General features: G+C 48.6%; 3 protein-coding genes across 3 annotated transcripts; 1 reads left to right on the top strand and 2 right to left on the bottom strand.

The window, feature by feature from the left end:
- Positions 1-1163: 1163 nt before the first annotated feature.
- MRPL27 (mitochondrial ribosomal protein L27) lies at positions 1164-6294 on the bottom strand. Its single transcript, XM_032498172.1, has 4 exons — positions 6162-6294; positions 3908-4039; positions 3418-3485; positions 1164-1576 (listed from the first exon to the last, which is right to left on the bottom strand). Exons 1-4 carry the CDS (start codon positions 6199-6201, stop codon positions 1370-1372), a joined length of 447 nt encoding a protein of 148 aa, XP_032354063.1. The 5' UTR covers positions 6202-6294; the 3' UTR covers positions 1164-1369.
- Positions 6257-12554, top strand: EME1 (essential meiotic structure-specific endonuclease 1). Its single transcript, XM_032498141.1, is given in 10 exon segments — positions 6257-6309; positions 7599-8409; positions 8493-8620; positions 9773-9859; positions 9953-10074; positions 10279-10405; positions 10637-10752; positions 11524-11578; positions 11580-11714; positions 11946-12554. Coding segments are annotated over 9 exon segments (1734 nt in total). The 5' UTR covers positions 6257-6309; positions 7599-7622; the 3' UTR covers positions 12123-12554.
- LRRC59 (leucine rich repeat containing 59) lies at positions 12412-25354 on the bottom strand. The gene is made up of 7 exons (XM_006177014.3): positions 25017-25354; positions 23220-23279; positions 21268-21426; positions 20937-21041; positions 18196-18268; positions 15962-16135; positions 12412-14396 (listed from the first exon to the last, which is right to left on the bottom strand). Exons 1-7 carry the CDS (start codon positions 25119-25121, stop codon positions 14152-14154), a joined length of 921 nt encoding a protein of 306 aa, XP_006177076.1. The 5' UTR covers positions 25122-25354; the 3' UTR covers positions 12412-14151.

Genomic DNA, 25354 nt, shown 5'->3' with positions numbered 1-25354 from the left:
CTTTGCTCTCCTACCTTTCCCAGCTGCCAGCCAGCTAGGCCTTCAGGCCACTGCCTGCACTACCACCCATCCACGGCTCTGCTTACCCACCCCAGGAAGCCACCGTCTGCCCCACTCAGGAAACACTGTGTAAGAGGGAGCAAGCTCCTCCATCCTGTCCCCTCCTGCTTCTCCAGGGGCCTGGCAGGGACAGCACTGAGCCTACAGAGATGCCTCCACCAACCTCCCCCAGCTGGGCCTCAGTACATGAGACCCTACAAGAAGGAAGTCAAAGTGTACCTCAACAAACCCTGGGTCACCTTTGCAGGAGGCAGGAAATCTGGGGTCATGCCCTGAGAAAACAAGGTGACAAGTTCAAAGCAGACCTCTACAATGAGGAGACTTCTCTGTCCTTAATCCCTGGAGCTCCTGCCTTCAGGGCAGAGGAGTCCTTGGGAGGAGGAAGTCACTAACTCTGGAGCTCAGCCCTCTATGGAGCTCAGCCAACACTGCCTACCTCCAGCCAGGAGGACCCTCCACCCCAGCAAAGACTTCCTTCCCCGCCCTTCCACCTGAAGCCAAGTTTCTAAAGGTCTTGGGTTGACAATGAAGACCTGCCCCCAGCCCACTCTAGGCCCAGACTGAGTATTCCTGAAGCCAGATTCTTTGCTGCTGTTTATGGCTTGAGATAAACCAAGAATCAGAAAAGAATGTAAACTTGTGTCTCTGATGCCCATCTGTCACCGATTCTGCCTTATCTTTGGAAGGACCCTGGTATTCCAGGCCACACAGGGCCTCTATGCCCTGGACACCCGGGGCCTGTCATGTGGCCATTTCTGGGGCTGCTGTCCAGCTCCCTCTGAATGTGCTCCAGGGGAGGAATCTGACGCTGTTGGCTTTCTCTATTGGCCTCTCCACCCACTCTCTCCAGGGCCCTGTCACCTGTGGGATCCCGGAGGGGATGGAGCAGTGATGGCCTCAAGCACAAGCTCTCCCCTACATCCCTCTCTGGAGGATGGTGCTACAGCAACCTCCTCTCCTCAAAATGAAGTCCTCTCTTCTTATTCCTCACTCTGACAGGGCTCTTTCCTGCTTTGAGGGTCCCCCTGGGTGTGCACTAGAGAACATGGGTAAACAAATCAGTAAGCCACTCCATCCAGGTTTGCCCCCAAAACAGCACAGACTCATGACTCCAACTAACTTTATTATTGATCCCTAGTCAGGTCTCCCAAAGGGCTTCCCAGCCAGTCACTTCACAGTCTCCTGCAGTCACCATCAAGCAGACTTCTTCCTTGGGAGGCCTTGTCATCACTCTAACCCTTGACAACTTCTGATACCTCTCTCCTGTCATCTGTGTTCCAGTTTCCGTCCAAAGGCCTCAACCAGGAGCTCAAAGCATAGCCACCAGTTTGAAGGTGCCCTCAGGCTTGGCAGGAACCACGTGGACAAAAGTCTTATAGAGCACAGCGCCCTTGGGCAGCCTGGTGACCAGATCTACAGCCTCCGAGTTGCTGGGACTGGGCACGTAGACCTCCTTAGTGTAGCGGACTACCCCCTCCTCCAGGGCATACAGGCACTTCTTCTTTCCCAGCCCCACCTGCAACACACAGACCTAGTCAGCTGGACAGCCAGGTGGTCATCCCGCGGCTTCAGGACAGACTTTTCACAAGGATTCAGGCCTAAGGCTAAAGGGGAGGATTCAAAAAGCTCCATTTCAGGCTTCCTTCCCCAGTGCTTTAGTAGTTACTCCATGACAAAGGCAGGACAAGAAAATTCCAACAGTCAATCGTGGTGGTTACTCAGTTCCTTAGGACTGATACCTGGACTCGTGTCTGTGCAGCTAGTCAGAAGCCACAGCGGTCATATTCCCCAACCAGGCCCTGGAAAATGCCTCTAATTACTGCCCTTGAGAGCTTGCTTCAGTTAGGCTTAACACAACACTAGTTTGATACACATTTTCATCTATATGGTGATCTATAAAGTTTAGGCTCAAAGCTATATGGATAATGCATATGCTAATTAAATAATAATAATATCAGTTAATAATTATGTAATACTCACTGTGTGTAACCACTTTTCCAAGCCCTATTATATACATTAACTCATTTAATTCTTACCTTGTAAAGTAGTTACTATTTCTAACCTTGTTTTTCATAATAAATAAATATGAGCAAAGAGATTAAATAATTATGTATCATATATGTAGTTTTTTAACCATCCATATTTTAGCTTTTTTCTTTTAGAACTTGAGATTGGATGTGTGCACCCAGGCAGTCTAGCATTATTCAATATTTCTCTGATTAAAAGAACAGACTGGTTCAAATCCTAGCACTACTACTTACTGTAGGGTGATCTGGGCAAGTTAACTTACTTCACTATGTCTCAGTTTTTTCATCTGCAAAATGGGGATAAATATTAACTATTCTATGGGATCATCCTGAGGATGAGATGAGTTAGCAATCATAAAGAGCTTAGAACACTGCCCAGGTCAAAACATGTTAACTTTTTAAATTATTGTTATCATTATTTTATTAAGTCCCAAGAGTTAACAGAGCCACATAGTAAATGTCTTAAGTTCTAAAAAAAAAAAAAAAAGCTACTACAGATACAATCAATTCACATAGAAATCAGCATTTAAAAAATAATTATAGGTTACTATCAGTCTTTCTGTGCCTACTAAAATGCCAAGAAAATAGTAAGAAGGGAGAAGGAAACTGATTACAGAGGAAACAAAACTAATATTTAAATTAATGTAATAATTAAATTAATGTAATGTAATATTTAAATTAATGTAATGTAATTTTAAAAAAAAAGAATATATAATATAAGCCTGTGTTAAAGACCCTTCCTACCTCAGAAAGTAATACCAACTTACTGAAACTGAAATCCCTGCTTGGTACGGACCCAATTTCTGATTCACACACTAAATTCTATTTTATTAAACTTAAGCTGTCTTTCAGCCATCTAAGAATAACTCTATGTAAAGGAGGAATTCTTAAAAATAAGAGAAAGTGAATAAATTGAAAAGGTTAAAAAAAATATCTTAAATCACTAGAAATCTCCTCTTCTAAGAACTGGAGGTTAGAAAAGACACCCAAGAGAACCAGGCTAATGTTATTACCAAGGCAAAAAAGTGATTTGGTAGTCAGGCAGACCTGGTTCAAATCCCAGCTCTGTCACTTGCCCCCCCACCCCGCGCCCCATTCCCCACCTTTCTAAGTTTCTGGCATCTTACCTGTAAACAAGAGGTGATATCTACCTACCCTAGGGATGGAGGTATGGATGAATGGAGATAATGTAGGCCCAGGAATCAACATGACACTTGGCATTTAATAAGCACTCAATTTAAATGCAACTGTAAAAATTACTATGCTTAGGAGCATGGAGAGCTCATTTTAGAGAAGAAAAAGTGAGGCAGGAGGGTACAGAGCAACTCACATGAGCACCTGGGTGCCAGCGGAAGTGGCGCTGTGTTGCAAGGATGTTGCCAGCATGAACGTAGTGACCTAGAAGAAAAGTCCACAAGTGCACTAACTAACTCTGGGCCCCCAGGATGAGGCAGGCACAGCAAACTGGTAAGAAAACATGGCAGCCCTCGCTTTCCTAGCCCAAATGCTGTACACCACCCTCTAGGCCTGCCCCTGGATAAGACCAACTCCCAAAAGTCTGACATAAGCAGCTCCCTGTCCCCCACCTGGCAGCCCCCTCTCCTGTTGCATGGCCAAGCTTCCCACTTATCTGCTCTTCCTCAGGCCCCCCACCCCACCTCAGTTCTAATCTGCCTCTTTAATCAGGAGCCAAATGTTCTGGTAAGCAAAATGGAGAGTACAGGGCTGGGCCCTTGCGTGTTTTTCCTGCTCTTCATAGGAACGCCAGGGGTAGCAGGGTAGGTGCTAACTGGGAAGTGGAAACCAAGCCACACCCTCACCCTCCATTTTCTTGACGCCAAAGCGTTTGCCTGGTGACTTTCCACCCAGGTTCTTGGAGCTGCCACCTGTCTTCTTGGATGCATATCTGACAGCAAGAGCTGCAGCCTGAGGGGGGTTCAGCAGGGCTGTAACTGCAGAGAGAACAGAAATGTTGTTCAAACAGGGAGGCTCCCAATCAGACTCTCTTTCTGTCTCAATGGGCCATCTGCTAAGCTGAGAGGTGGCAGTGGGTAGTGGCAGGGGAGGTGAGGAAGATACGTGAGCAGAAATGCCACTTGACTGTGTGGGCTTTCAGGGAGTGTCTGAAGTCCTTGGCCTTCTCCCATGACAGGGGACAAGTCATTCCTTGTATTGTCCAGGGTGTAAGCACTGCATGAAATGTGCATGTGTGTGTGTGTGGCTTTGGGTGGGTAGGGGGTTAGGAGAGGGGGGGACGGAATAACATATTAATGGAAAAAAATAAACACCATGTGCCCTAGGTCCTGACACATCCAGTCCTAATGAGGAGAAACAAACACCACAGAAACAGAAGCCCGCAAGCAAGAGGACACCACAGAGCTGCCTGTTTCAGCCTCACTCACCATCATGCCCTCAAGGCTCCATGCACTGTGTAGGGGCCAGACCACAGAGCTCAGCACAGGACACCCAGGGAGAGGCGCCTGCTTTGACCTCACCCACCACTTTCTCAGCCATCCATCCAACCATCCATCCATGGCACACCATACACTTGTAAACAAAAAGGGCAGCCTTTCTGAGGGAGGCTACCACAGGCTCCTGTCCATTTCAGAAGGCTGGGCCCTTTCTTCATTCGGCAAGCCCACCAAGTACAAGTCCAACCAAGAAGGCTGACACCCTGCCCTTGTTAATCTGATGTCTCCATTTTCATTCCAAAGTGGTCAACGGCATTTATTTTAAAAAGGAAAGGGAACTAAAATTCATACTAACCAGGATGGAAGCCTTGTGCCCCACGTAAAGCCGAGGAATGGCAGTCCCTGCCCTCAGGTCTGCAGATACAGCTATGCTTAGTCAGGGTGATGCCAGGATCTTTAGAGCCTTTGTGGGTCCCTGGAGCCCGTAAATTCAGATTTCCTAAAACCTAGGTTTCTGAAGTTTTAATGAGAACACAGACTAGCTGGGGCAAAGGATCAAAGATAAGGACTTAGAGCACAGCACCAGGATCTCCCTACCTTTAAACACCTATTTATTCATTCATTCACTTTCTTACTAAGGTCAGGAACTAGACTTGCTTTATCTACCTTATCTCATTCACAAACCTTTGCCCTTCACCCTATTTACCATCCTCCTCCTTAAACAATGCTCAAAGGAAATGCAGTTGCTCAAGCAGAAATCAAGGAATCACTGCTGATTCCTTCCCTTTGCTCACCTCACATATCTAGTTCACCAGCAAGTCCTGTGGATTCTAACTCCAAATGGATCTCAAATCCACCCAGTTCCCTCCAAGTTCACTGACAGTACTAACATCTCGGCTAAATCATCTCTCATCAGGGCTACTATTAAAGCTTCCCATCTGGTTTCCTCATTTCCACTGCTATTCCCTTTAAATTCACATAAAAACAAGTTTACTTCTCAAGATGTAAAACTGGGTCAAGTCACTCTCTTGCCTCTCTTACAAAGCCAGGCCTCCTGTCATCCTTTAGGTCTTAACTTACATGTTACCTCCTCAGAGGGCTCCCCTGACCACTCACCTTAAAAAAGAGAAACAGACACATTTTTTCCTTTCTTTCACAGTACTTGTTACAATTTACAACTATTTTATTTATGTGCTTCTTAACTGACTTATCCATTAGAAAGGACCAGCCTTGGGGGAGAGACTACGTCTTTATTTTCTCTGCTGAAATCCTCAACACCTACCACTGTGTCTGGCACAAAGACAGACCTCAGTCTGTTGAACGGACGGATTCGTTTTTTGGGCTCCAATGAGCCTGAGGTAATAACTCATGTTTACAGATGAAGGAACCCAAACAAAGCCAGACAGGAGAAGCGGGGAACTTAAGTCACCAACCGCTAAGGGAGCTGTACTTGCAAGCCAGGCAGGGATGGTCACCTGACCCTCGCCCCAGATGTCATGTGATCGGCGACTGCCGCCCCTCAAACCTCTTGGACCCCGCACTATCCCCCAACCCTCCCGCCCCCAGGGTCCCCCGCGGGGAACGGCCTCCATCCCCCGGCTCCCGGCAAGGTCTCCATCCCGCCTCCACCCCTCGCCCCGCGACGGCGACGGCGTCCCGCTACCAGCTGTCCGCGTCCTCAGCGTCAGCGCCGCCAACGCCATGCTTGCTGTACGCGCGCTTTCGGTCTCCGAAACCTTCCGTTTCCGCTACGGGAAGATCTACTTCCGGGTCCTACGTGGCGGTTGAAAGAGTGGCGCGAGAAGTTGCTGGTGAGTACAGCCCGGCCTGCAGGCAAGCTGGCAGGCGGGCGAGGTAGGACCTCCCTCTTGAGCTCTGCTCCGTAGCGGCTTTGTGGCCGGGGCGTCCGGGGCCTCTGCTGCGGCGTGTGGACGAGCTGCCTGCCCTGATGCCGGCTGGAAAGGCGTGGAATATGCCTGGCAGGGGCCGGCTTGTCCGATCTCCGTATTCTGCCAGTCAGCAGAGGCCCGGACGGGGACAGGGGTGAGGTCCCTCTCTAGTCGTTAAGCTTACTTTACTGAACTCTTGGTGATTGCTGGGTACTGTACAGAGTGCTGTTGATGCATTAAATTTTTTTTTAAACTCTCATAACCTTGTAGTTATTTTTATTATCCCAAATTTACTGAAAATGAAGGCGAGGCCCCCAGGAGTTACATGGCTCATCCCGGGTCACACAGTGTTAGTGAATATTTGTTCAAAGAGTGACTCTTGTGCACGACCCAGCAACATGTCCTCACAAAAATTTGGACATGGTGTTCATGCAGCATTATTCATAGTGGCCAAAAAATGGAAACAAGCCGAATGTCCACCAAGTGATGAATGGATAAACAAAATGTAGTATATGCATACATTGGAGTATTATTCAGCCATTAAAAGCAATGAAGTGCTGACACGTGTTATAACATAAATGAACCTTGAAAACATGCTAAGTAAAAGAAGCCTTTCACAAAAGAGCACATGCTATGAGTCCATTTATATGAAATATCCAGAATAGGCAGATCCATAGAGACTGAAGATTTATGGTTGCCAGGGGCTGGTGGGGGAAGGGAAATGGATTGACTGCCTAATGGCTGTGGCATTTCTTTTTGGGGTGATGAGAATGTTCTGGAATTAGATGGTAGTGATGGTTATCCAGCCTTGCAAATATACTGAAACATACTGAACTGTACACTTTAAAAGGGTGAATTTTATAGGATGCAAATTATATCTCAATTTTTAATGACTCGGTACTTCCATTTTAAATGCAGAGATCAACAAAGGGGTGGTGTGGAATCTCGCTTCTACTCCATTAAGACTTTTTAATAGTAGCATCCACTTTGTTTATACTTCACCTTGACCTAGAAAGGATTTGAGGAGGGTTCCTGTTAGATTACAGACAAAGCTGTTCTGAGTTCCAGGCTGACCTTGCTGGGACCATGCCCTATTTCTCTATTTCTCCATTTCTCTGTGTATCATATTTATTTCTATAAAGCTTGGCTGTAGAACACATCTAGTGGACTGAATTCAATGCTACAGTCTGTGTCTTATCTTTTCCTTTTAGGGAATTAATCGGATAGCATTTTTGATGGCTCTAAAGAAGTCATCACTCTCACTGGATTCCAGTGAGAGTGACTCTGAGGAGTTGCCAACATTTGCCTTCCTGAAGAAGGAACCATCTTCAGCAAAGAGGAGGGAGCCTCAGAAAGAGGAGGAGATTGTAGTGGTTGACATCTCAGATTCTGAGGCCTCCTGTCCTCCATCACCAAAATGGAAAGATCCACCACCTGTCCCAGACACAGCTCAAACTGTCTCACAAACAGAGCCAGTTAGGGTGCTAAGCAGTGGAAGTGACGATGAGGAGGAATTTATTCCCCTGGCTGAGAGACTTACTTGTAGATTTTTGACCCACAAGCAGCTGAGCCCTGAGGACTCCAGCTCCCCAGCTAAAAGTGTTTTGGCTCATCAGACTAATGAAGGAGCATCATGTGACTGGCAAAACCAGCCCTTTCCAAGGATCACTTATATTCCCCCCCATGACACCTTAGCAAGGCGTGCATCCAAGTGCAAGGACCCTATGTTAGACCATCCATGCCATCGGCTTCCAGCCTGCCCAACTACCTGCTGTGTCCAGAGCAACAGCTTGACAGTAGCCCAAACAAATGAAGAGGTACCCCCGCCTCAGAAGAGAACCAAGCATAATCAGAAGGTCCAGAAGAGAGACTCCCAGAGATGCCAGCAGCGGGGACTAGCAAGCCAGAAGGAAAGCACCCTGAGGCAACAGGAAAGGAAGAAGAAGGCAGCCCTGGTCAACAGGCTGAAAGCTCAGAGGCCAGAGGAATGCTTAAAGCACATCGTTGTGCTGCTGGATCCAGGTCCTCCAGGCAGCCTTCTTTACCCTGTGCTGTGTGAACTGCTTCCTGGGCCCCACTGACAACCCCTTTCCCCTCTGTTGCAGTGCTCTTACAGATGGAAGGTGGGGGCCAGCTCCTCGGTGCACTGCAGTCCATGGAGTGCTCCTGTGTGATTGAGGCGCAGGCCGTGCCTCGCAGCATCTCCTGGAGGAGAAGGGCTGGGCCCGCTGAGGTAGGGCTTTTCTGGCTGCTGTCTCTCCTCCTCCTGAGAGTCACAGAATAAATATGCTTTTATTCTAAGGGACATATAGCAGTCAGGGCCCCAGCAGGAAAGCAGATGGCACACTCAGGATTTAATAAAGGGACTGTTTTCCAAGGCAGGAGTGGGACACAAGGAAACTACAAGGGACAGCGCAGTACCTCAAGGTAATAATGATGTTAACTCGCTTTCTCCTCCTCAGGGACTGTTGCCATTTCAGATTGGTTAGTTCCCTGTTGTGCCAGCCTGTCCTGTGCATTGTAGGACATTTAGCAGTGTCCCTGGCCTCCACACCCTAGATTTCAGTAGTCCACCTCCGAGTGGACTCCAGATATTGTCAGGCATCCCTTGTGGTGGGGAAAGATCGCCCCTGTTTCTCTCACAGTTATCCTATAAGGAAGGAATTCTCATCCCCACATCACAGGGGGGAAAATGAGAAGTTGGAAAGCCTTGTTAAGGATCACAGCTGAGTGGTGGCGGCGGTGGGCGGGGACTATAACCCAGAGCTCTTCCCACTTGTGCTTTGCTATATTGTGGGACTTGGCTTTTTCTTATTATAGGGACCTAATCAGAAAACTGCACTCTGTAATACTGTACTGCTGTAGGATTGTGGACCACAAGGCGGCCCTGGCTCTGTTTGATTACGCCCTAGTATGGCAAAGAGGTGCTCTCACAGACTGAAGTTTCCCTAGTGGTTCTTTGTCACACAAAACCTGTGTGTTTGTATGGGCCGCTCAGCTCATACTTAGCATCTACCCTCAAAGCCCAAGTTACTTATTTGTTCCAAATCTTTTGGAAGAGTTTCCTTCTCTCTGTCTCCCTGTTCAAAATGCATAGAAATATTGGCAGTTATTTCTCAATCCATTTCAATTCACTAATGTTCTTTTCTTATTCACTGCCTCTGAGATGCAGTACACCAAGGTTGAACAGTTGAGACTGGGAGGGACAGGATCATGGATCACTGTTTCTTGTAACTGTGACTTCATTTCAGAAGAAAAAGGGTAATGCAAAATGGACTAGGCTGATGGGGATGTGTTCATTCACCCAAAAGGCCTGGGTCACTCTCACAGGTGCTGAGCACCTGCTGACCTGCCTCCCTCTGCTGGGTTCCATGTCCTTTGACAGGATGGAGAGGACTGGGTGGAGGAGCCAATGATCCTGGTGTTGCTCTTGGCAGAGGCATTTGTACCTATGATCTACAATTTCAAACAGGTGGGCAGAGCCAGAGGGGTTGGTGCCGAGGCATGGGACAGAGGGATGACCCTAGGGAGCAGGCATTCATGCAGTTTCTGCCCATTTATACAGAGAACTCTGGGCAGCACCGAGGAAGGGAAGGAAACGCTTCAGAGCTTTGTAACTGACATCACGGCAAGGACAGCTGGGAAAGCTGTGTCACTGGTGGTTGTGGATCAGGAGAACTGTTTCAGGTTTGGATTTGTCCTTGAGACTTGGCGTTAAAAGGGGCAGCTCTTGGGCCAACAGGGTTGAATTTATTTATCCCAGATCTAGGTCCCTCTGCAAACTAGTGTCCCTGACCAGCCCTGTGGGACTCTCTGCTCTAAGCTTTGCATACCTCTTCTGCCTGAGCTCAGCCTGGAGGTGTCACTCTTTGATTTCCTCCCCTGCTCCAGTGCTCCGAATCCTCCGAGGAGAAGGAAACAGGGAGTGGCCACCAGAGAACAGGCCAAGGAGAAGAGGAAGGAAAGACAACTAGAGGCCAACACAGCGGCCGGGGTGACCAGGGTAGACATAGAAGAGGTAAGAACTTCTGTTGCCTGAGTCAGCGTGGGTGCCCACTCTCATCTAACCCAATTTGCTGCTGATAAAGAGTAAAATGCCTGCTGGACACTACTTTATGCCTTGGCACTAAGAAGGGGCCAAACAGGGAGCCAAGGGGCTGGGGTGCAGCTTCACTGAACAGGGAGAGGAGAGCAGTTTCAAACTAGTCTCTCTGTGCCCTTCCAGTCCATCCTGCTTTTGGGTTTCTAGGCACTGGTGGATCTGCAGCTACACACAGAAGCCCAGGCTCGAATTGTGCAGAGCTGGAAAGAGCTGGCCAACTTTGCATGCACGTTCACAAAGGCTGTGGCTGAAGCACCCTTCAAGTGAGTGCCCCATCAAGTCCTGGCTCCGTCGCTGGGCCCTGTCCTTTACAGTGGTTCTGGTACCCAAAGATATCCCTTTCCTCTGAACTCTGCTGCTAGTCTGTGGTCACTCAAGCTAGAAGCAGAAGGAGCTGACCTAACCCTGGGCATTCTTGGAAAGAGCCCTCTAGTCCCCTTAAAATGTTCTCCTTTACCTTATGTGTAAGTTTGTGTCCTGCAAGGTGGTACTGGGTCACCAGTGGGCCAAGTTACCAGGACTCACTGTAGATCAGGTCACAATGTAATAAGCCCTTGTCAAACACAATTCTAGCCTAGCTAGCTCAAGGACTATTCATAGCCAGAATTTAAAATTAATGAGACCTCAGAGACAATCCAGTCCAAGTCCCTCATTTTATACCTGAGGGAACCGAGGCCTGGAGAGACCAACTTGTCAAAGTTCCTAGCAAATTAGAACCAGAACCAGACTCCAAATGGCCTGATACTCAGTCCCTTGTGCCTACCCTGTGCACATGGCCTCTCTGATCAATACAACCCTATCTCAATATAAGCAAGGGTCTCATAGTTCTCTGGTACCTTCTCTTTTAATGAAAAGGAATAGATGTTTTAAGAGGAATCATCAACTGGCACTGCTTGGGAACAGTGAGCGTTTAACTAGGCCAGATAGACCATTGTGCCCACCTCTTCTGAGGTCAGTGGAGGAATTATTAGTTAAGGGGACAGGTGCAGCAGAGTAACAAGTGACTCGTAGCTCCTCAACTGTGCTGTTTTCAGAAAGCTCCGAGATCAAACTAGTTTCTCCTTCTGCCTGGAGAGTGACTGGGCTGGAAGGGGCAAAGGTGGACCGCTGTGGCAGGGGGCTCGCGCTGGTCTGGAAGAGACAGATTCAGCAGCTGAACCGAGTCAGCCTGGAAATGGCCAGTGCTGTTGTGGACACCTATCCCTCCCCGCAGCTCCTGATCCAGGTATGCTGTTCCAGGCGTCACTGCCTAGTGCACTGTGGCCTTAGTGGGGTGCCAGTTTCCAGGACCACACCAGTGAGGGCCCAAGAATACCTTGTATGTCACCAGTGTGGGTCTACTGAGATCAGAGTCAACACTGACCAGGGAGGGAGGATGGGTTCTTACCCCCCAACCCTTATTCATGAGGAATGGCTGTGTATGGTGTGGTATTAACAGGTCATTTACCATTTTCAGGCTTATAAGCGGTGTATTTCTGAGCAAGAACGCCAGAATTTGCTCGCAGACATACAGGTGCGCCGTGGAGAAGGTGTGACAGCCACCTCCCGCCGTATTGGGCCAGAGCTCTCCAGGCGCATCTACCTTCAGATGACAGCTTTGCAGCCAGATCTCTCTTTAGACACTGCAGACTGATGCCAGCCCTCAGGGACAAGGATGAAAAGCTGGAGATTTCCACCTCCCCCACCTGGAAGCATGACTGCAACGCAGGGATTGAAAACGTCACCCGCAGCACAGGCCTGGGTCCTGCCTACAGCAGGCTTTCGTGGGCGTCACTATTTGCAGTTATCTCCGTACCTGTCGACGTACGGGTGAAGGCTGAGGTGCTTGCATTTGTGCTCACAGGCATTTAACATTCCTCTCCTAGCTGCCATGCAGAACCCCCTACCCCAGCCAGCCCTCAGAACACAAAGGAACAAAGACAGACCACTCAGACACGTATTTAATAACAGGAGAAATCCAAAAGAACCTCAGCATCAAATCTCGAGGTCATGAGTGAACTGCCCTTGGTGAGCTGCTCGACAGGACTGAGTGGGCCCCAGCCTTCCCCCACCCACTGAAGCTGCCTCCCCCAGCCAGGGAACGGGGTCTGGTCACTGTGCTGACTGCTGTATGCTCTTAATCTCATTTTATGTACTATGTGTTTAGTTTCAGTGAAGCATATACGCCAACGGCTCTGGAGCTTGGAGGAAGACTAAAGGAATGTGTAGTGATTCTGAGTGAGGTGTGGGCCTGCGCGGCAGAGCTGTCCTTGAGGGAGAACAAGTCCTCTCTTCCACTGTCAGGACAGTTGTGTGTCAGTCCTATCCAAATGGGCCACTAGTGCTGAAAAGCTGGATCCCGTTCTGACTGAACATGGCAGGTTCTTGCTCTCCCTGGGGAGAGGCAAAGAGCTCGCAATCCGGAGTTTTCTAAGAATGAGCACCATGACATGGCCATTTCTGATCCCTCCGTCCAGCTGTTGTGAAAAGAGGCAAAGGAGGCCACAGAGCAAGAAAATGCTTAACCTGGCAGATGAGAACAGACAGTTCCCCCCTTATTTGTGCTAGTCCTTAATGTGTCACTTTTAAACTCCACGATGCTACTTGTTTCCCTTCGTTGTATACATGTAGTGATGTCTACAGTCAAAACAGTTCTACACCTCATTGTCTATGAAGCTTGAGTTTCCAGGTTGCTCTGAGGTATTTAATCACACCAGTTACTTAACAGAGCTGTCACAGACAGTGTGGCTTTGCAAGGGTCCACCTTGTTTACTGGCAGTCAGGGAGTTCATGCTCTCAAACTGACGCCAGGAGCCTGGACCATCCCCGTTTTATAGAAACCACATAAGCTGCGGCAGGACTTCGCAGGAGCTGCCCAAGACCCTCGTAGCTATGAGATTTGTTTGTGAGTCATAAATCTGTTTCCCAGGAAAGAGTCTATACTCCAGCCAAGAGATACACAATTCTAGTGTAAGTTTTGTTTTCTCAGGACATTATAAAGGAGGCAAAATGATGGAAAGGAAAGGAAGGACACCAGGGTGGAAATCCAGTTCTGCCTCAAACTGAGACTGCAGGCAAGTCATGGAAGGCCTCAGTTTCCCCATCTACAAGTGTTATATTGGACTGGATGGTCTTGAAGTCCCTTTCACAGCCTGAGATTTTGTATGATCATTTAAAATACCTGAAATGTCTGAGGTCCTTAAAAATAGGTATGTCCCTCCCCCCAAATTTAGGCTAGATTTGCTGAGTATAGTGTTCCCCCTAGTCCCCAATAACACACTGCCTCCTGATCTGCCCTGGCTCCCCAGGGAGGAATGAAAAAAAGGGTCTGTGACATACAAAAGTATAAATGGAGTGACAGCTGACCTTTAGTAGAAATGAGTCTTGCCTTTACACAGCTTCGTATAACAACTAGAAAAGGCTGTTTTTTCCTCTCCCCACCTCAAGCCTATTCTTTTAAGCATGCAGGTTACTGTCCCTACCTCTTACTTCTCCCTATTCAACCAGGGAACCCTGACTGAGGAACAAGGAGGTCTTACAAAGAGGAGGTCTAAAGTACCAAATGGCAGCCATTTGATGATGGCAGGTAGGTCTGACACTAAAAACAGGTTGTGTCCAGCAGAACCCAATTCCATAGGAATCCAAGCTCCAAGGCTGGGAGGCAGCAGGTGATGAGGACAAGCTCACTGCTGAGAATCGGTCTGCAGGACCCACCGGAGGATGTCATGGCTGCGCAGGCCCCGGACCGCATTGTCATAGATGGTGTTCACGCTGGTGCAGAGGGGCTGCTGCTGCAGCTCTGTCACCCGACAAGCAACCAGCCCGCCAGCTGCACACAGCAGCAGCAGCAGCAGCAGCTTCAGCACAGCCCAGGACCGGGTGTGTTTCCGGGGGGGCGGCTTACGGGGCCGAGAGCCGGACTTGGATTCTGGAGGGACAAAGTCATGGGAGACAAAAGGTCCAGTCAGTCTGAGGAGACCCACACGCTACCAATCAATGCTCGTCTCCTCTGTGCAGATCCACTTACACCCCAGTTCTGCTGAAAACTCCCCAGGCCCTGAGGAGAAAACGGTTTTAAGAATGTCTGAGCTCTTAAAAATGTTGCTATGCAGAGACTAAAACACAAACTCCTTCTCCCTTGGATCTTGAGGAGTAGATTCAAAACTGGACTCATTCTGCCTCACATAGCGCATAGTCCCGAGGGTCCTAAGTTCTCCTTCATAACATGGCGATGATCTGGGCCCCTCGGGATCAAGGGAGGTGCTCACCAGGAAGCATCTAGCATGGATAGAGCGTCTCCCATTTGGGGAAACAGGTTTGAAATGTATTAATACTGTTAATGTCATTATTATTATATAAGATGCATATAAAAAGAAAGCCTGGAAAACGGTGCACCATATTGGTAACAACGGCTGCTGCTGGGAATCGGGGGGTTACAGGCAATCGCCATTTCCTGATATATACAGAAATTATTTGCAATGAACAAATGTATGTATAATTAGAAAAAAAATTGGCTTGGGGACTTTTAGGCAACATTTTAAAAAACTCGACTGAGCACCCACAGGCCAAGAACTACATGATTCTGTCAAGTAGCTTTTTTCACTTCCTATCACTACCCTATAAGGAGGTATGATCCTCATTTACACAGAGGAAACAAAAAGGTGTGAGGGGGTGACTTGCTCAAGGCCAGTGGGGATGAGCAGGGACAGGTACAGGCCTCCACTCCCTACAGAGCTTCTTCCCTGCTCAAGCGCCTCTCCCTCAGGGGTCCCTTTTGGCCCAGAGGATACATGGTCCTCCCTCATCCGTGGATCCACACCACTACACAAATCCAACAGGACATATTCAGGTAAAACACTAGTGAGTATTTTTTATACAACATGGTTCCCTGAACACAGATTAAATGATTCCCCTGGTGCTCACCAAAGAGAGTGACCTGGTCCAACTTGTAAAGAAAATCTCAGGCAGTGCAGGTGGTACCGAGATGGCACCACACACTCAAAGCCCAGTACACCTCATGGGTGACATCAGGGACTTTTTCTTTCTTTTTTTTTTTAATAGAGAGACTGGGGATTGAACCCAGGACTTCCTGCATGCTAGGCACGCACTCTACCAGAGCTATACCCTCCCCACCTGACATCAGGGACTTTTAAGAGTAATGTGAACATATGCAGTCTTCACCATTCTGGGTGACTTCAGACTATAACCCTTACAAAAAGGGCAACACCCTGTTCTGGGAATGTTCTAAGCCACATCTGACCCAAACATCTGCACATAAGCATGTGACACTGGGGAAACAAACCAGCCAGGGCACTTGGAGGGTCCCCTTGCTCCCTGCAAGCAGACCCTCCAAGTTACTCCCAGGCCTTAGAGTATATTGCATCTGACAAGGTTTACAAGCTCATTCTCTCACTCGCTCATCTATCCTGAAAACACAGGCAAGTCCCCCCACTGCACTCCTGCTGGAACCCTGCAACTGAGAGGAAAACGTACTCGGGGCCTGGTTTGTTTCCTTCTTAGGTTTCTTCTCCTGCTCCCGCTTGGCTGCTTTGAGGGCGTCGTACTCCTTTCTCCGGCGCTCCTTCTCTTCCGCCTTCTCCCGCTTCCGCAGCTCCCGCTCCTGAGCCTCCTTAGCTCGCTGCTTGGCCTCCCACTTCTTCTCGGCCTCTACGAGAAAGGAGATCCAAAAGTGGCTTCTCCCACAGACCTCCAGCTTGCTTTCCCAAGTGATTAAAAGTGTGGATTCAGGCTCTTTCCCTTATGCCGTGGCTCACATAAGGTGTATTAGAAGGCAATCTCAGGGAAGTAAGCCCTCCCTAAAATACAATAAGCTGCTCTCAGGGTTTATCGAATGGATCCTTATTAAGGGGTTCCTAGCCACAAGCAGCAGAGATTAGGGGGATGTAACTAGCAGGGAATAAGAAAGGCGGAGGTGATGAATCTGGTGCTCCTTTAGAATTAGGTACTGATTCAGAAGACACAGCCATTGACAGCCTTGCACAACGCCAACTATGAAGAGAAGAAATAATGGAGGTGTTGATTCCTGTCTTCGCAAGCTTCAGAAAGGAACGTGGCATGGAGAGGGCTAGCAGGAAGAAAACTGAGCACTCAGTTCGGGGTTAGAGAGGATGGAAATGTTCTCCTGAAAAAGCAAGACTAACACTTTGTCAGAGGGTGCTCTCTCGACTCCAACTTGGGAGCCTATGTCACGCTCAGATTTACTTCACAGCCCAAGTATGTTTACACAGTAGCCAACTTACAAATTACTGGGTTCCAAAAATGCATTTCCAAATTAGTTATCTGGAAGGCTGCATTTTTCCAAAGCCAGAATGCCACAAATGGTGGTTACATGTCCTTTTAGGGCTCAAAAGCCTCTTTGAACTATCCTGTAGCTGAAAAGTAGCACTCTTAGTACTGTAGCTTTCCACTGCTTCTCTACAGACAAACAAGCTCCAAGTTCCAGCTGGGCACTGAGAATGCCAAGAACACACTCCATGCAGCCTCGGGACGACACGTGCCATCCAGAAGCAAAAGCAGCAGCGGTCAGAGTAAACACAGGCGGTACAGCAGCCACGTGTGTACAGGGATGGTCATGAGGTTCCGATCTCAGGGTCCGCCTGTGATCAGTACTGTGTATGTCCCTCCAAGCACAGGAGTCCTCCAGTAGGCAGGCTCAGAAGTCAGCCAGCTGGCCGACATAGCGCCTGCTGTGTGCCAGGCCTTGTTCTAAGTGCCTGAGATACGGCAGTGAAAAAAAGTCAGGCTGCAGTGCCTAAATCGTCTGCCTTCTCGAGGAGGAGACAAACAATAAATAAAGTGAACAAAGAAAGACAGTGATGTGAGCCATCGAGGAAATAACTGAGGATATGACAGTGACAGATGCACTGGCCATTCTAGTCTGGGTGGTTGTGAAAGGGTTAAGGTTAACCTAAGGCAACATATGAGCAGAGACAGGAGGGACTACACGAAGCTGAAGCCGGAAGCCAGGGAAAGGAAACCAAGCAAAGCCCCTAAGATGAGACTGTGCTTGGTGTGTTCAGGCTCGTGTGGCTCAAGTCGACTGCATCCTCTCACTGGTGTGTGGAGTGAGGCCAGAGAAGCAAACAGGTGTGTGCCACAGTGGCCTTGTCAGCCATGTGACTGAGTTTGAATTTCATTCTAAGTTCAGTCGGAAGCCATGAGAGGGTTTTAAGCAAATGGCAGCAGAACTGACTTATGTTTTAAAAAGACCTCCCTGGCTGTTGTGTGGAAAATGGCTTTGTGGAGAGGGCACAGGTGTGGAGCCAGGACATTGTGCTAGGAGGTCCTGTGGCAGTCCATGAGGTGGTGGCCCTGAGGAGCCACTGCTGACAGGTGGGATGGGAGAGAATCAGAAGAAAGGAATCGTGGACAGCTTTCCAATTTCAGGACTGAGTAACCACAGGGATGGTGATTTCTCATTACTGGGGAACACAGGGAGATGCTGAAGAGGACCCGGCTTAGCCATGTTTAATTTGAGATACTTATTAACCCTCCCAGCAGGCAGAAAGACAAGCAGTTGACTCTGACCGCAGGGCCAGTGAGGAAGCCAGGCCTGGAGAGAGATCTGTCAAAGAAGATGTCGTCTCTTACCACACTGTTCCCCACTGCTCAGCATGGCTCCTCTGCTGGCTCCGAGCTCCAGAAGCTGACGGCCAGTTGGCTGGGATAAGGACCCGGCAGAGACCAGAAAAGAGATGGCTACCTACCTCGGTCTATTTCCAGCCGCCGCTGCCTCTCTCGTTCCTGATCCACCTGCACGGCCTTCATGTGCTGTAACACCTGCAAAGGGAGAGGAGGGCGCTAGACTCAAAGAGTCATTTTCCTGGGGGAGTCTCAAAAAAAGAGACTGCTTTATTCAGGAGCCCAGATCACCAGAGGCCCTGGAAGCAGGGCGGAGCTAATGGAATCTATCTTTGTATCTTCACTGTTCCAACCTTGGCTGGGTAAGAGTCATATGCGCCCGGTTCAGGGCTGTCAGGAAAGAAGTCTGTGAAACACAATGCCAACTGGAACCTGCAAGAGTCCTGCCGTTTACAATCACTTCATGTAAGTCCCCCAGCAACTTTCTGTGATGAGCAGGGACAGCACTTATTCTGAGACACTTCCCTGACCTTCCCCTCCTCTGGCTGCCTCAGCCCCCACCCCCTCCGGGGGAGTTTTCTTATCCATCTCAGTCCTAGACTGTGTGTTCCCTCGGGGTAGGGACTACTGCCATTATAGCTCTGTAGAGGAACACTGGGCTTAGCTAATTACAAGTACTCAATACAGGTGTGATGAACAATGGACTGGATTCCCATTTTAAAAATAAGAAAACTGAGGCTCTGATGTCACAGCTAGAGAGCAGCACAGCTGAGAGGGCAGGTCTCCTGAGTTCTTAGGCCAAAGCTTGTCCCTCTTATTTCTAGGGCACAGCGGCAGAACTCCAAGAGAAAGGCATTATGTGTGCTTAATAAACACTGTTGCTTTTTTACCTTATCTTCTTGACTGCATTAGTAAGATAAGAAAACCTTAAGTATTCTAAATTAAGACAGCAAGTTGTCTTAACTGTCTCTTTCACTGCTGTACTAGACAACCTGCAGGACAGACGTATATTCAAATGCAATTATTTTACTTTGTGGAAACTTCAGATATGCATACATCTATCATATGAGGGCTCAGGAGTTGGCCTACAAAAGCTGCTCCCCCTGAGAGCCTAGTTTAAAGCCACAAGGAACCATGTCCTGAGTAACCCAGGACCTGCACCTGCTGGCACCTCTCCAAAGGGTTAAGGTAACTAACAAATGGCAGCTCAACAAGGAGCTGCAGGATCTGGAGGAAGGCCCAGCGCGGTGGAGAGGCAGCCCAAGTTCCAAGTCCCTGCCTCATGCTGATCTCTGAATTTTAAATAAGCACCAACCATTCAGTTGATTTTAGCGGGTAAAAGCTGGCTAAATGAAGAGCTGGAACATTTAAGAGCCGCCCTTTTAGCTTGGATACAATACATCAGGAGTTAAGTTTTCTGAAAACACAGCAAATTCAGAAATGGGAGTGGCTCTTCTAGATGAGCTGTGAGCTTCTGGAGGGGAGATCTTGTCTACCTATTCCAGTCCATAGCACGTAGTAGGCACTGCTGAACTAACAAATTTATTTTTAAAAGGTGCTAAGGTATTTTATTATGCGCCGAGCTGATCCGTTACTATGCATCCACAGGGTCAGGGCTGGTGAGATGTAAACTAACTCCTGGAGACAAGTGACCTCATTCTGACTGGCCCACGTCACGTGCTTCAAGGTGCAGCAGGAGACAGCTCTGGGCAGCGGTGCTGGGAGCGTGGCTGACTCACCACTTTCACAATGCACTCTGCTCCCTGGAGCTTTGCCTGGAAGGTATATGTGAATGCCAAAGACCTCTGCACTCAATAAAAGTTATTTTTGTAAGTCAAACACTGGAATATCAGCAACTTCACATGGTTCAACATACTATTAGTTGAATGAACAAGGGCTAAATGAAAGGTGCTGTGCACTGAGGTCTCTCACATCAGAAGTAGGGGAGTCATACCCACTTCCCAGGGTTACGAGGATTATGAGATGAAACGTGCAGAGCTAGTGCGACAGAGGAAGAGTCCGTGGTAGCTACTGTCAGTCTTCAGAACAGACATTACTCTGAAAGCACCAAGTTTTCCAAACAAGATTTCACTGATCACTTGTACAGTTCTAGCCTTGGGCAAACTGTTGTCTTGGCTTCTTGGATGCACTGACCTTGTGCTGGGTTTCTGGTAACAGTGGATGTTACAGATATTGAGATTATGTAAGCAGCCCTGAGCTAATGATGGGCACTATGCCCATCTCTCAGAACCTCTAGCCATAGTCATTTGTTCCCTTCAGCGTTAGAACAGATTGCTGCTTCTTTGGCTGAGTGACAGATGACTTATTTGGCTTTGTTTAGGGGTGTTGTGAACCAAAAAGACTTAACTTTAAATGCTAGAAACAATTCTTAAGAAACAGTATAAATCATCTTCAATGTTACTGGTGATGTTTGCTTTCCAGGCTGCCAGTTAGTTGCTTCCTCCAGATGATGTGACTAAAACCAAATGCCAGATCTGTCCAGGATATGTCTGCTTACAGGTATAAACTTAACAAATATTAACACCTTCATTATCAAAATTCCTACAATAACCATGAAGAAGAAAGGTCACAGCCCCCAACCCTCTTGTTCCATACAGACAACTGTCAACAGTGCAATGTTGGATCACGCAAGGTCCTGGTTTCTTAAGCACGGAAGTACCACAGTAGAAGAGACAACAGTATTATTCCATTACTTGTAAAGTAAACAGAAACAAAGGTGCCCTTGCTTGACAGGCTCAGAGATTTGTGCCTCAATCATCACACAGTTGCAGATGCCCTAGGAGGGAAAACCAAGAGGCAGCAGAGGCAAGTCCCAGGGGACTGTGTGAAGGAGCCACCTGCTTACCTTGTTGGCACACTGCTTACACTGCTTCTCATCCAAGCAATCCCCTGCCACCTTGGCCAGGACAGGATCCAGGGGGTTATCCTTCAGGTCCAGCCACTTCAGGCTCTAAAGAGATGGGCGGAGAGGCTGGTAAGCCCAAGTGCACGTAAAGAGCCCTTCAAAGTGGAACCAAATGAGCAGGAAGAAAGCCCCTCTGTGTTCCAGCTGCAGGGAAAGCCATCTGAGGGTGTGGTAACAGGTGACATTTCTGGCAGCCTTTCTCACAGCCACGCTCTCTCAGTCCCCAAGCCCTCTGCCACACCTGGCCATGAAACATTGGTTCAGTCGTTACCTTGAGCTGAGCGAAGCTGACAGGCAGGGTGACCAGCCTGTTGTTGAGGAGGTCCAGGTGCTGGAGGTTGACCAGTCGGCCAAAGTCCACTGGCAGCTGCCGCAGCTTGTTCTTACTCAGATCCAGCTTCACCAGGTGCGTGAGGCCGCAGAAGTCCGCCTAGGACCCAAAGAGAGAAGACCTAAGCCTTGGGCTCACACACTGTGATGTAAGCGTCCAGAAGCCCCCAAGTCAGAGAGCACCTCTGAGCAAACCCCGACTCTACCTTTTACCAGCTATTCCACCTCAAATAAAAATAGGGATGTGCAGCCTTGCTCCTGGTAAGTGGTGAGATGTGTATGCAAAAGGGCATAGCTTGAACTAGGCAGAGAGAAGGTGTGGTTTCCCTCTCCCTCGGACCTATCCTCCATGCTGCCCCCGGAGTGACTCCGTCCTCCCACAGCACCCTACATTCACCTTCCGTGGAAGCTGTCAAAACATGGTGCTACCATCCACTTTCCCCAGAAGATCAAGCGCCCTTTGAGTTCCCAGTGTTATTCTTCCTTTATTTTTTGGAGCACCTATGATATGGTAGTCCCGCAAAACTCAAGGAGTGGTCTTTGACTGACTGGGCCCATCCCACCTATATCCTGGCTCTTCTTTAGCACAGTTCAAAACATCCCTTTTGTCATTAAGCCTTTGCTCAGCACCCATCTGCAGTGATGCTCCAACCTCAGCTAATGAAGCGCTATGTGTGTTCTCTGGGGGCCTGTGGATCTGCACTGCAGAGGAAGGCAAGACAACTGAACACTCAGACTGAAAAGTGCACTTAGGGGTGTCCAGTGACAATCTGACAAAGTGTATAGCAGGGGTCAGGGTCAGGCTGCAAGGAACTGCTACCCGTCTTTAACTGGAGACAAAATACTTCCTGGAAAAAGTGGGATCTCAGATGCTTTTTCCCAAGAAATGGAAAATGGTTCTTTTGTTTTTGCTTTTTTGTTTTGTTTTTCAGGAGGGGAGGTAATTAGGTGTATTTATTTTTTTAGTGGTGGTGCTAGGGATTGAACCCAAGACCTTATGCATGCTAGGCATGGCATGCACTCTACCACTGAGCTATACCTTCTCCCCCTACAAATGGTTCTTGATGAGCTGCAGGAAGATGCTATAAACAATAAGTGAGGCTCAGAAGAATGTTGAGACAGAAATGAACTAATGAGCCAATGAAGAAACCGCCAACTTCTGAGATTTGATCCCTGAGCCAGAGCCCAACAGAGTATGGCAAGGAGTGATGAGGCCAGACTAATGGATGGAAAAGGCAACAAGGACAACAAACTTAGGCCTGACAGTGAAGGAGCACTGCCACGGAGAGACCAGCCATTGCCCAGAGAGGCTGAGGGACTGAATGATTCCTGTGTTATCACAGCTGAAGCAAAAGGAGAACTGGGAGAAGTCGCAAAAGAAAAATCAAAAGGACTAGATCGGACATGCTAAACAAAACGTATCTTAAATAATTCAAGTACTGGGAGGATAATGATATGGCAGTCCCGCAAAACCATGCTTTTTCCCATACTCCATCAGAAGATGCACAAGGAGGCTGTTCAGAAACAGCTTTCTCTCTGGAATACAGAGCAACTTAAAAAATGGTCTTTAGCCTCCTCTATTGTAATAGGGAGATAAATTATTTTTCAAAGGAATAAAATAGGCAGAAAAAAAGATGAGACCAATAAGTGTCTAAGCCAGCATCCTGCTGACTTTAGTTTTCTGGGACCTGGCTTTCCCAATGTTCTAAAGAATGAGGCCTTTCTTCCCCTCCCACTAAGACAAACCACCTCCCTCTAACCCCAACTCACTCCAATCTAGTGGTGGCCTGCCTGCAGGTCTATCCTGAAATTATGCCTTTGACACAACTCCCCCAAACAGGAAAGAGAAGCACTGTGGCTCTAGAAGGAATTGTGCTTGCTTGCCAGTCTTACCGGTAGAGTTGTCAGTTTATTGCAGGACAGATCCAGGATGGTGGCCTTTGGGAGGGCAGCCTAGGAAAGGGAATGGGAACAAAATGTCAGATCAACACATGGAATGATTCAGTAACATCTGAGTTTCTGGAGAAAGCTCTCACAATTAGAAAAGGCCTTAAAAAAAAAAAAAAAAAAAAAAGCTCTAAAGTATAATATTCCTGGAGACAGGAAAGAAAAAATGAGCCAGTCAACCACGACCCAGAGAAGAATGCAAAGAGTAGAGACTTGGCTGTGGAACATTCAAGAAAGGAAAACAGATTCTTAGGAATTCTCCATAGCACATTTAAGTTCTCTCTAGCATCACTCCTTATTAGGTTTTAGGGCAGGGACTGTGTCTGATATGGCTTTGTGATTTCCATAGTCCCCATTCAGTGCCTTCTAGGCACTCAATATATCCGTTGGCTGATTCATGACTGAATGAGTGAGTAAATGAGTGAATGCAGAGTGAACACAAGACCCTCATAGCCCACCTCTACTTCCCCCATGGGATTTGGGCTGGAGAGGCTCAGCAAGACTGACCCTTCTGTCTCCCAGGGGCAATGCTGACCAGATGCCTAGAGAAATGTTTTCAAATAGCAGTCCTAGGGCCTGGCTGAAACATGGTTGGCCATCTTCCTGGGGTGGGGAAGAAAGCAAATATTCAGTTAAGGACACTGGACCAACCTGCACTTTCCAACGGTCAGGAAGTCCCCAAAATTAAGTTTGACCACCTAAAAAAGTTTGAGGTTTTACAGTGGGAAGAACACTGGTAATAGCTACATGCCTCAGCATTTGTCTGCCAAGTAGTCTACATTACAATCTTATCTAATCCTCCCAACAACCCTGTGAGATGGAACAATCATCACTATTTTATAAGTGAAGAAATCTAGACATAAAGGTTAACTAGCCGGCCAGGGGCACCCAATTCATAAATCAGCAATGGAGCTGGTTTATGAATTGGGAATCCTGTTCGAACCTCCATGCTACACAACCAAGAAAGGAAGACTGGGCCAAGTGCCAAAGGTAAATGTAATTCGTTAAAGGCAGTGAGGGAAGTGCAGGTTATCCAAAGTGAGGCTACTGTGGGGGGTGCGGGACCAGGTGGGCAAAGGAGGGATTTAGGGTCTAACTCCACTTTGGCAACATACTCCTAATGTCCCTGGGGCCTCAGGCCTGTATCCCGGTTGCGGGTGTGGGAGTAGGTGGATGGAGGGATAGGTGCAGGATTCACACCTGTTTCACAGTTAGGGAGAGACTTTGCCAATCAAGCAGTGAGATTTCACATTCTTCAAGGAAGGACGCCTCAGGGCTGGGGCAGTGAGCTTCCTAAATTGCTTCCTGGGATTGCTGGCTTCCTAGAAAAGCCAGGTTCTGGGCCACACCCAGGTCTACCTGGAGGCCTTCTTGGACAGTCATTCATTCATTTCTTCATTCATTCTCCGAATACACAGTAACTGCTCCGTGGGGGCCTACTTTGGGTCCTGCACAGAGCTGAGCGCGGTGAAAGCCCTTGAAATGAGGGCAGATCACGCCTGACCCGTAAAAAGCCCATGGCCGGACAAGCAGCTCCTCCCCATCTTCTGGAACTGCGCCAAAGTGACACGTGTACTTCCCAGAAAGAACACTGGGGCCGGACGCGGCCTCTCCAAGGGCTTAGTCCCATTCCCCCGACCTTGTTTTAAGTTATGGAAACTGAGGCAAGGAAAAGGAGGAGACCCACGCAGGGGCCAGCGCCAACCGCGGGTGGGCGCCTGGGCCTCGCGGGACTATACTGACCAGCTCCTTGACTGGGACCTCATTCAGGTCGCTGAGGCTCAGGTCTAGCTCATTGCCGTCCAGCTTGTCGCGGAGGTTCCCGCCCTTGCTACCGGTCTTGGTCATGGTGACGCCGGCCGAACGGGTCCCGGCTCCGGGGCTCCGACTGGCAGGAGAAGGGCTGAGAAGCCGCTCGTCGGCTCGGCGAACTCGCACTCAACCGACAACGCTTGCGTCCTCTGCCGCCGCAAATGCGAGACCGCCGCTACCCGTCCGCCCACCGGCTGTACTCTGAGCTCCGCGCCCCGCTCCCACCGGTGCCGCCGCGACGACGACCACTTCCGTGTCCACGTCACCTT

The sequence above is a fragment of the Camelus ferus genome, chromosome 16 (genome assembly GCF_009834535.1).
Source record: "Camelus ferus isolate YT-003-E chromosome 16, BCGSAC_Cfer_1.0, whole genome shotgun sequence".
Classification (NCBI taxonomy): Eukaryota; Metazoa; Chordata; class Mammalia; order Artiodactyla; family Camelidae; genus Camelus; species Camelus ferus.
The sequence above is the reverse complement of the archived record's forward strand: the minus strand, read 5'-3'. Positions and strand labels throughout refer to the sequence as shown.

Coding starts and splice junctions, on each gene's coding strand:
- MRPL27 (XM_032498172.1), bottom strand. CDS start 6,201: ATGGCGTTGGCGGCGCTGACGCTGAGGACGCGGACAGCTG. Junction 4,040..6,161: donor GCTGAGGACGCGGACAGCTG/GTAGCGGGACGC, acceptor TTCTCTCTGCAG/TTACAGCCCTGCTGAACCCC. Junction 1,577..3,417: donor GCTGGCACCCAGGTGCTCAT/GTGAGTTGCTCT, acceptor TGTGTGTTGCAG/GTGGGGCTGGGAAAGAAGAA.
- LRRC59 (XM_006177014.3), bottom strand. CDS start 25,121: ATGACCAAGACCGGTAGCAAGGGCGGGAACCTCCGCGACAAGCTGGAC. Junction 16,136..18,195: donor GCGGCTGGAAATAGACCGAG/GTAGGTAGCCAT, acceptor CCTTTCTCGTAG/AGGCCGAGAAGAAGTGGGAG. Junction 14,397..15,961: donor GGAAACAAACCAGGCCCCGA/GTACGTTTTCCT, acceptor TTGTCCCTCCAG/AATCCAAGTCCGGCTCTCGG.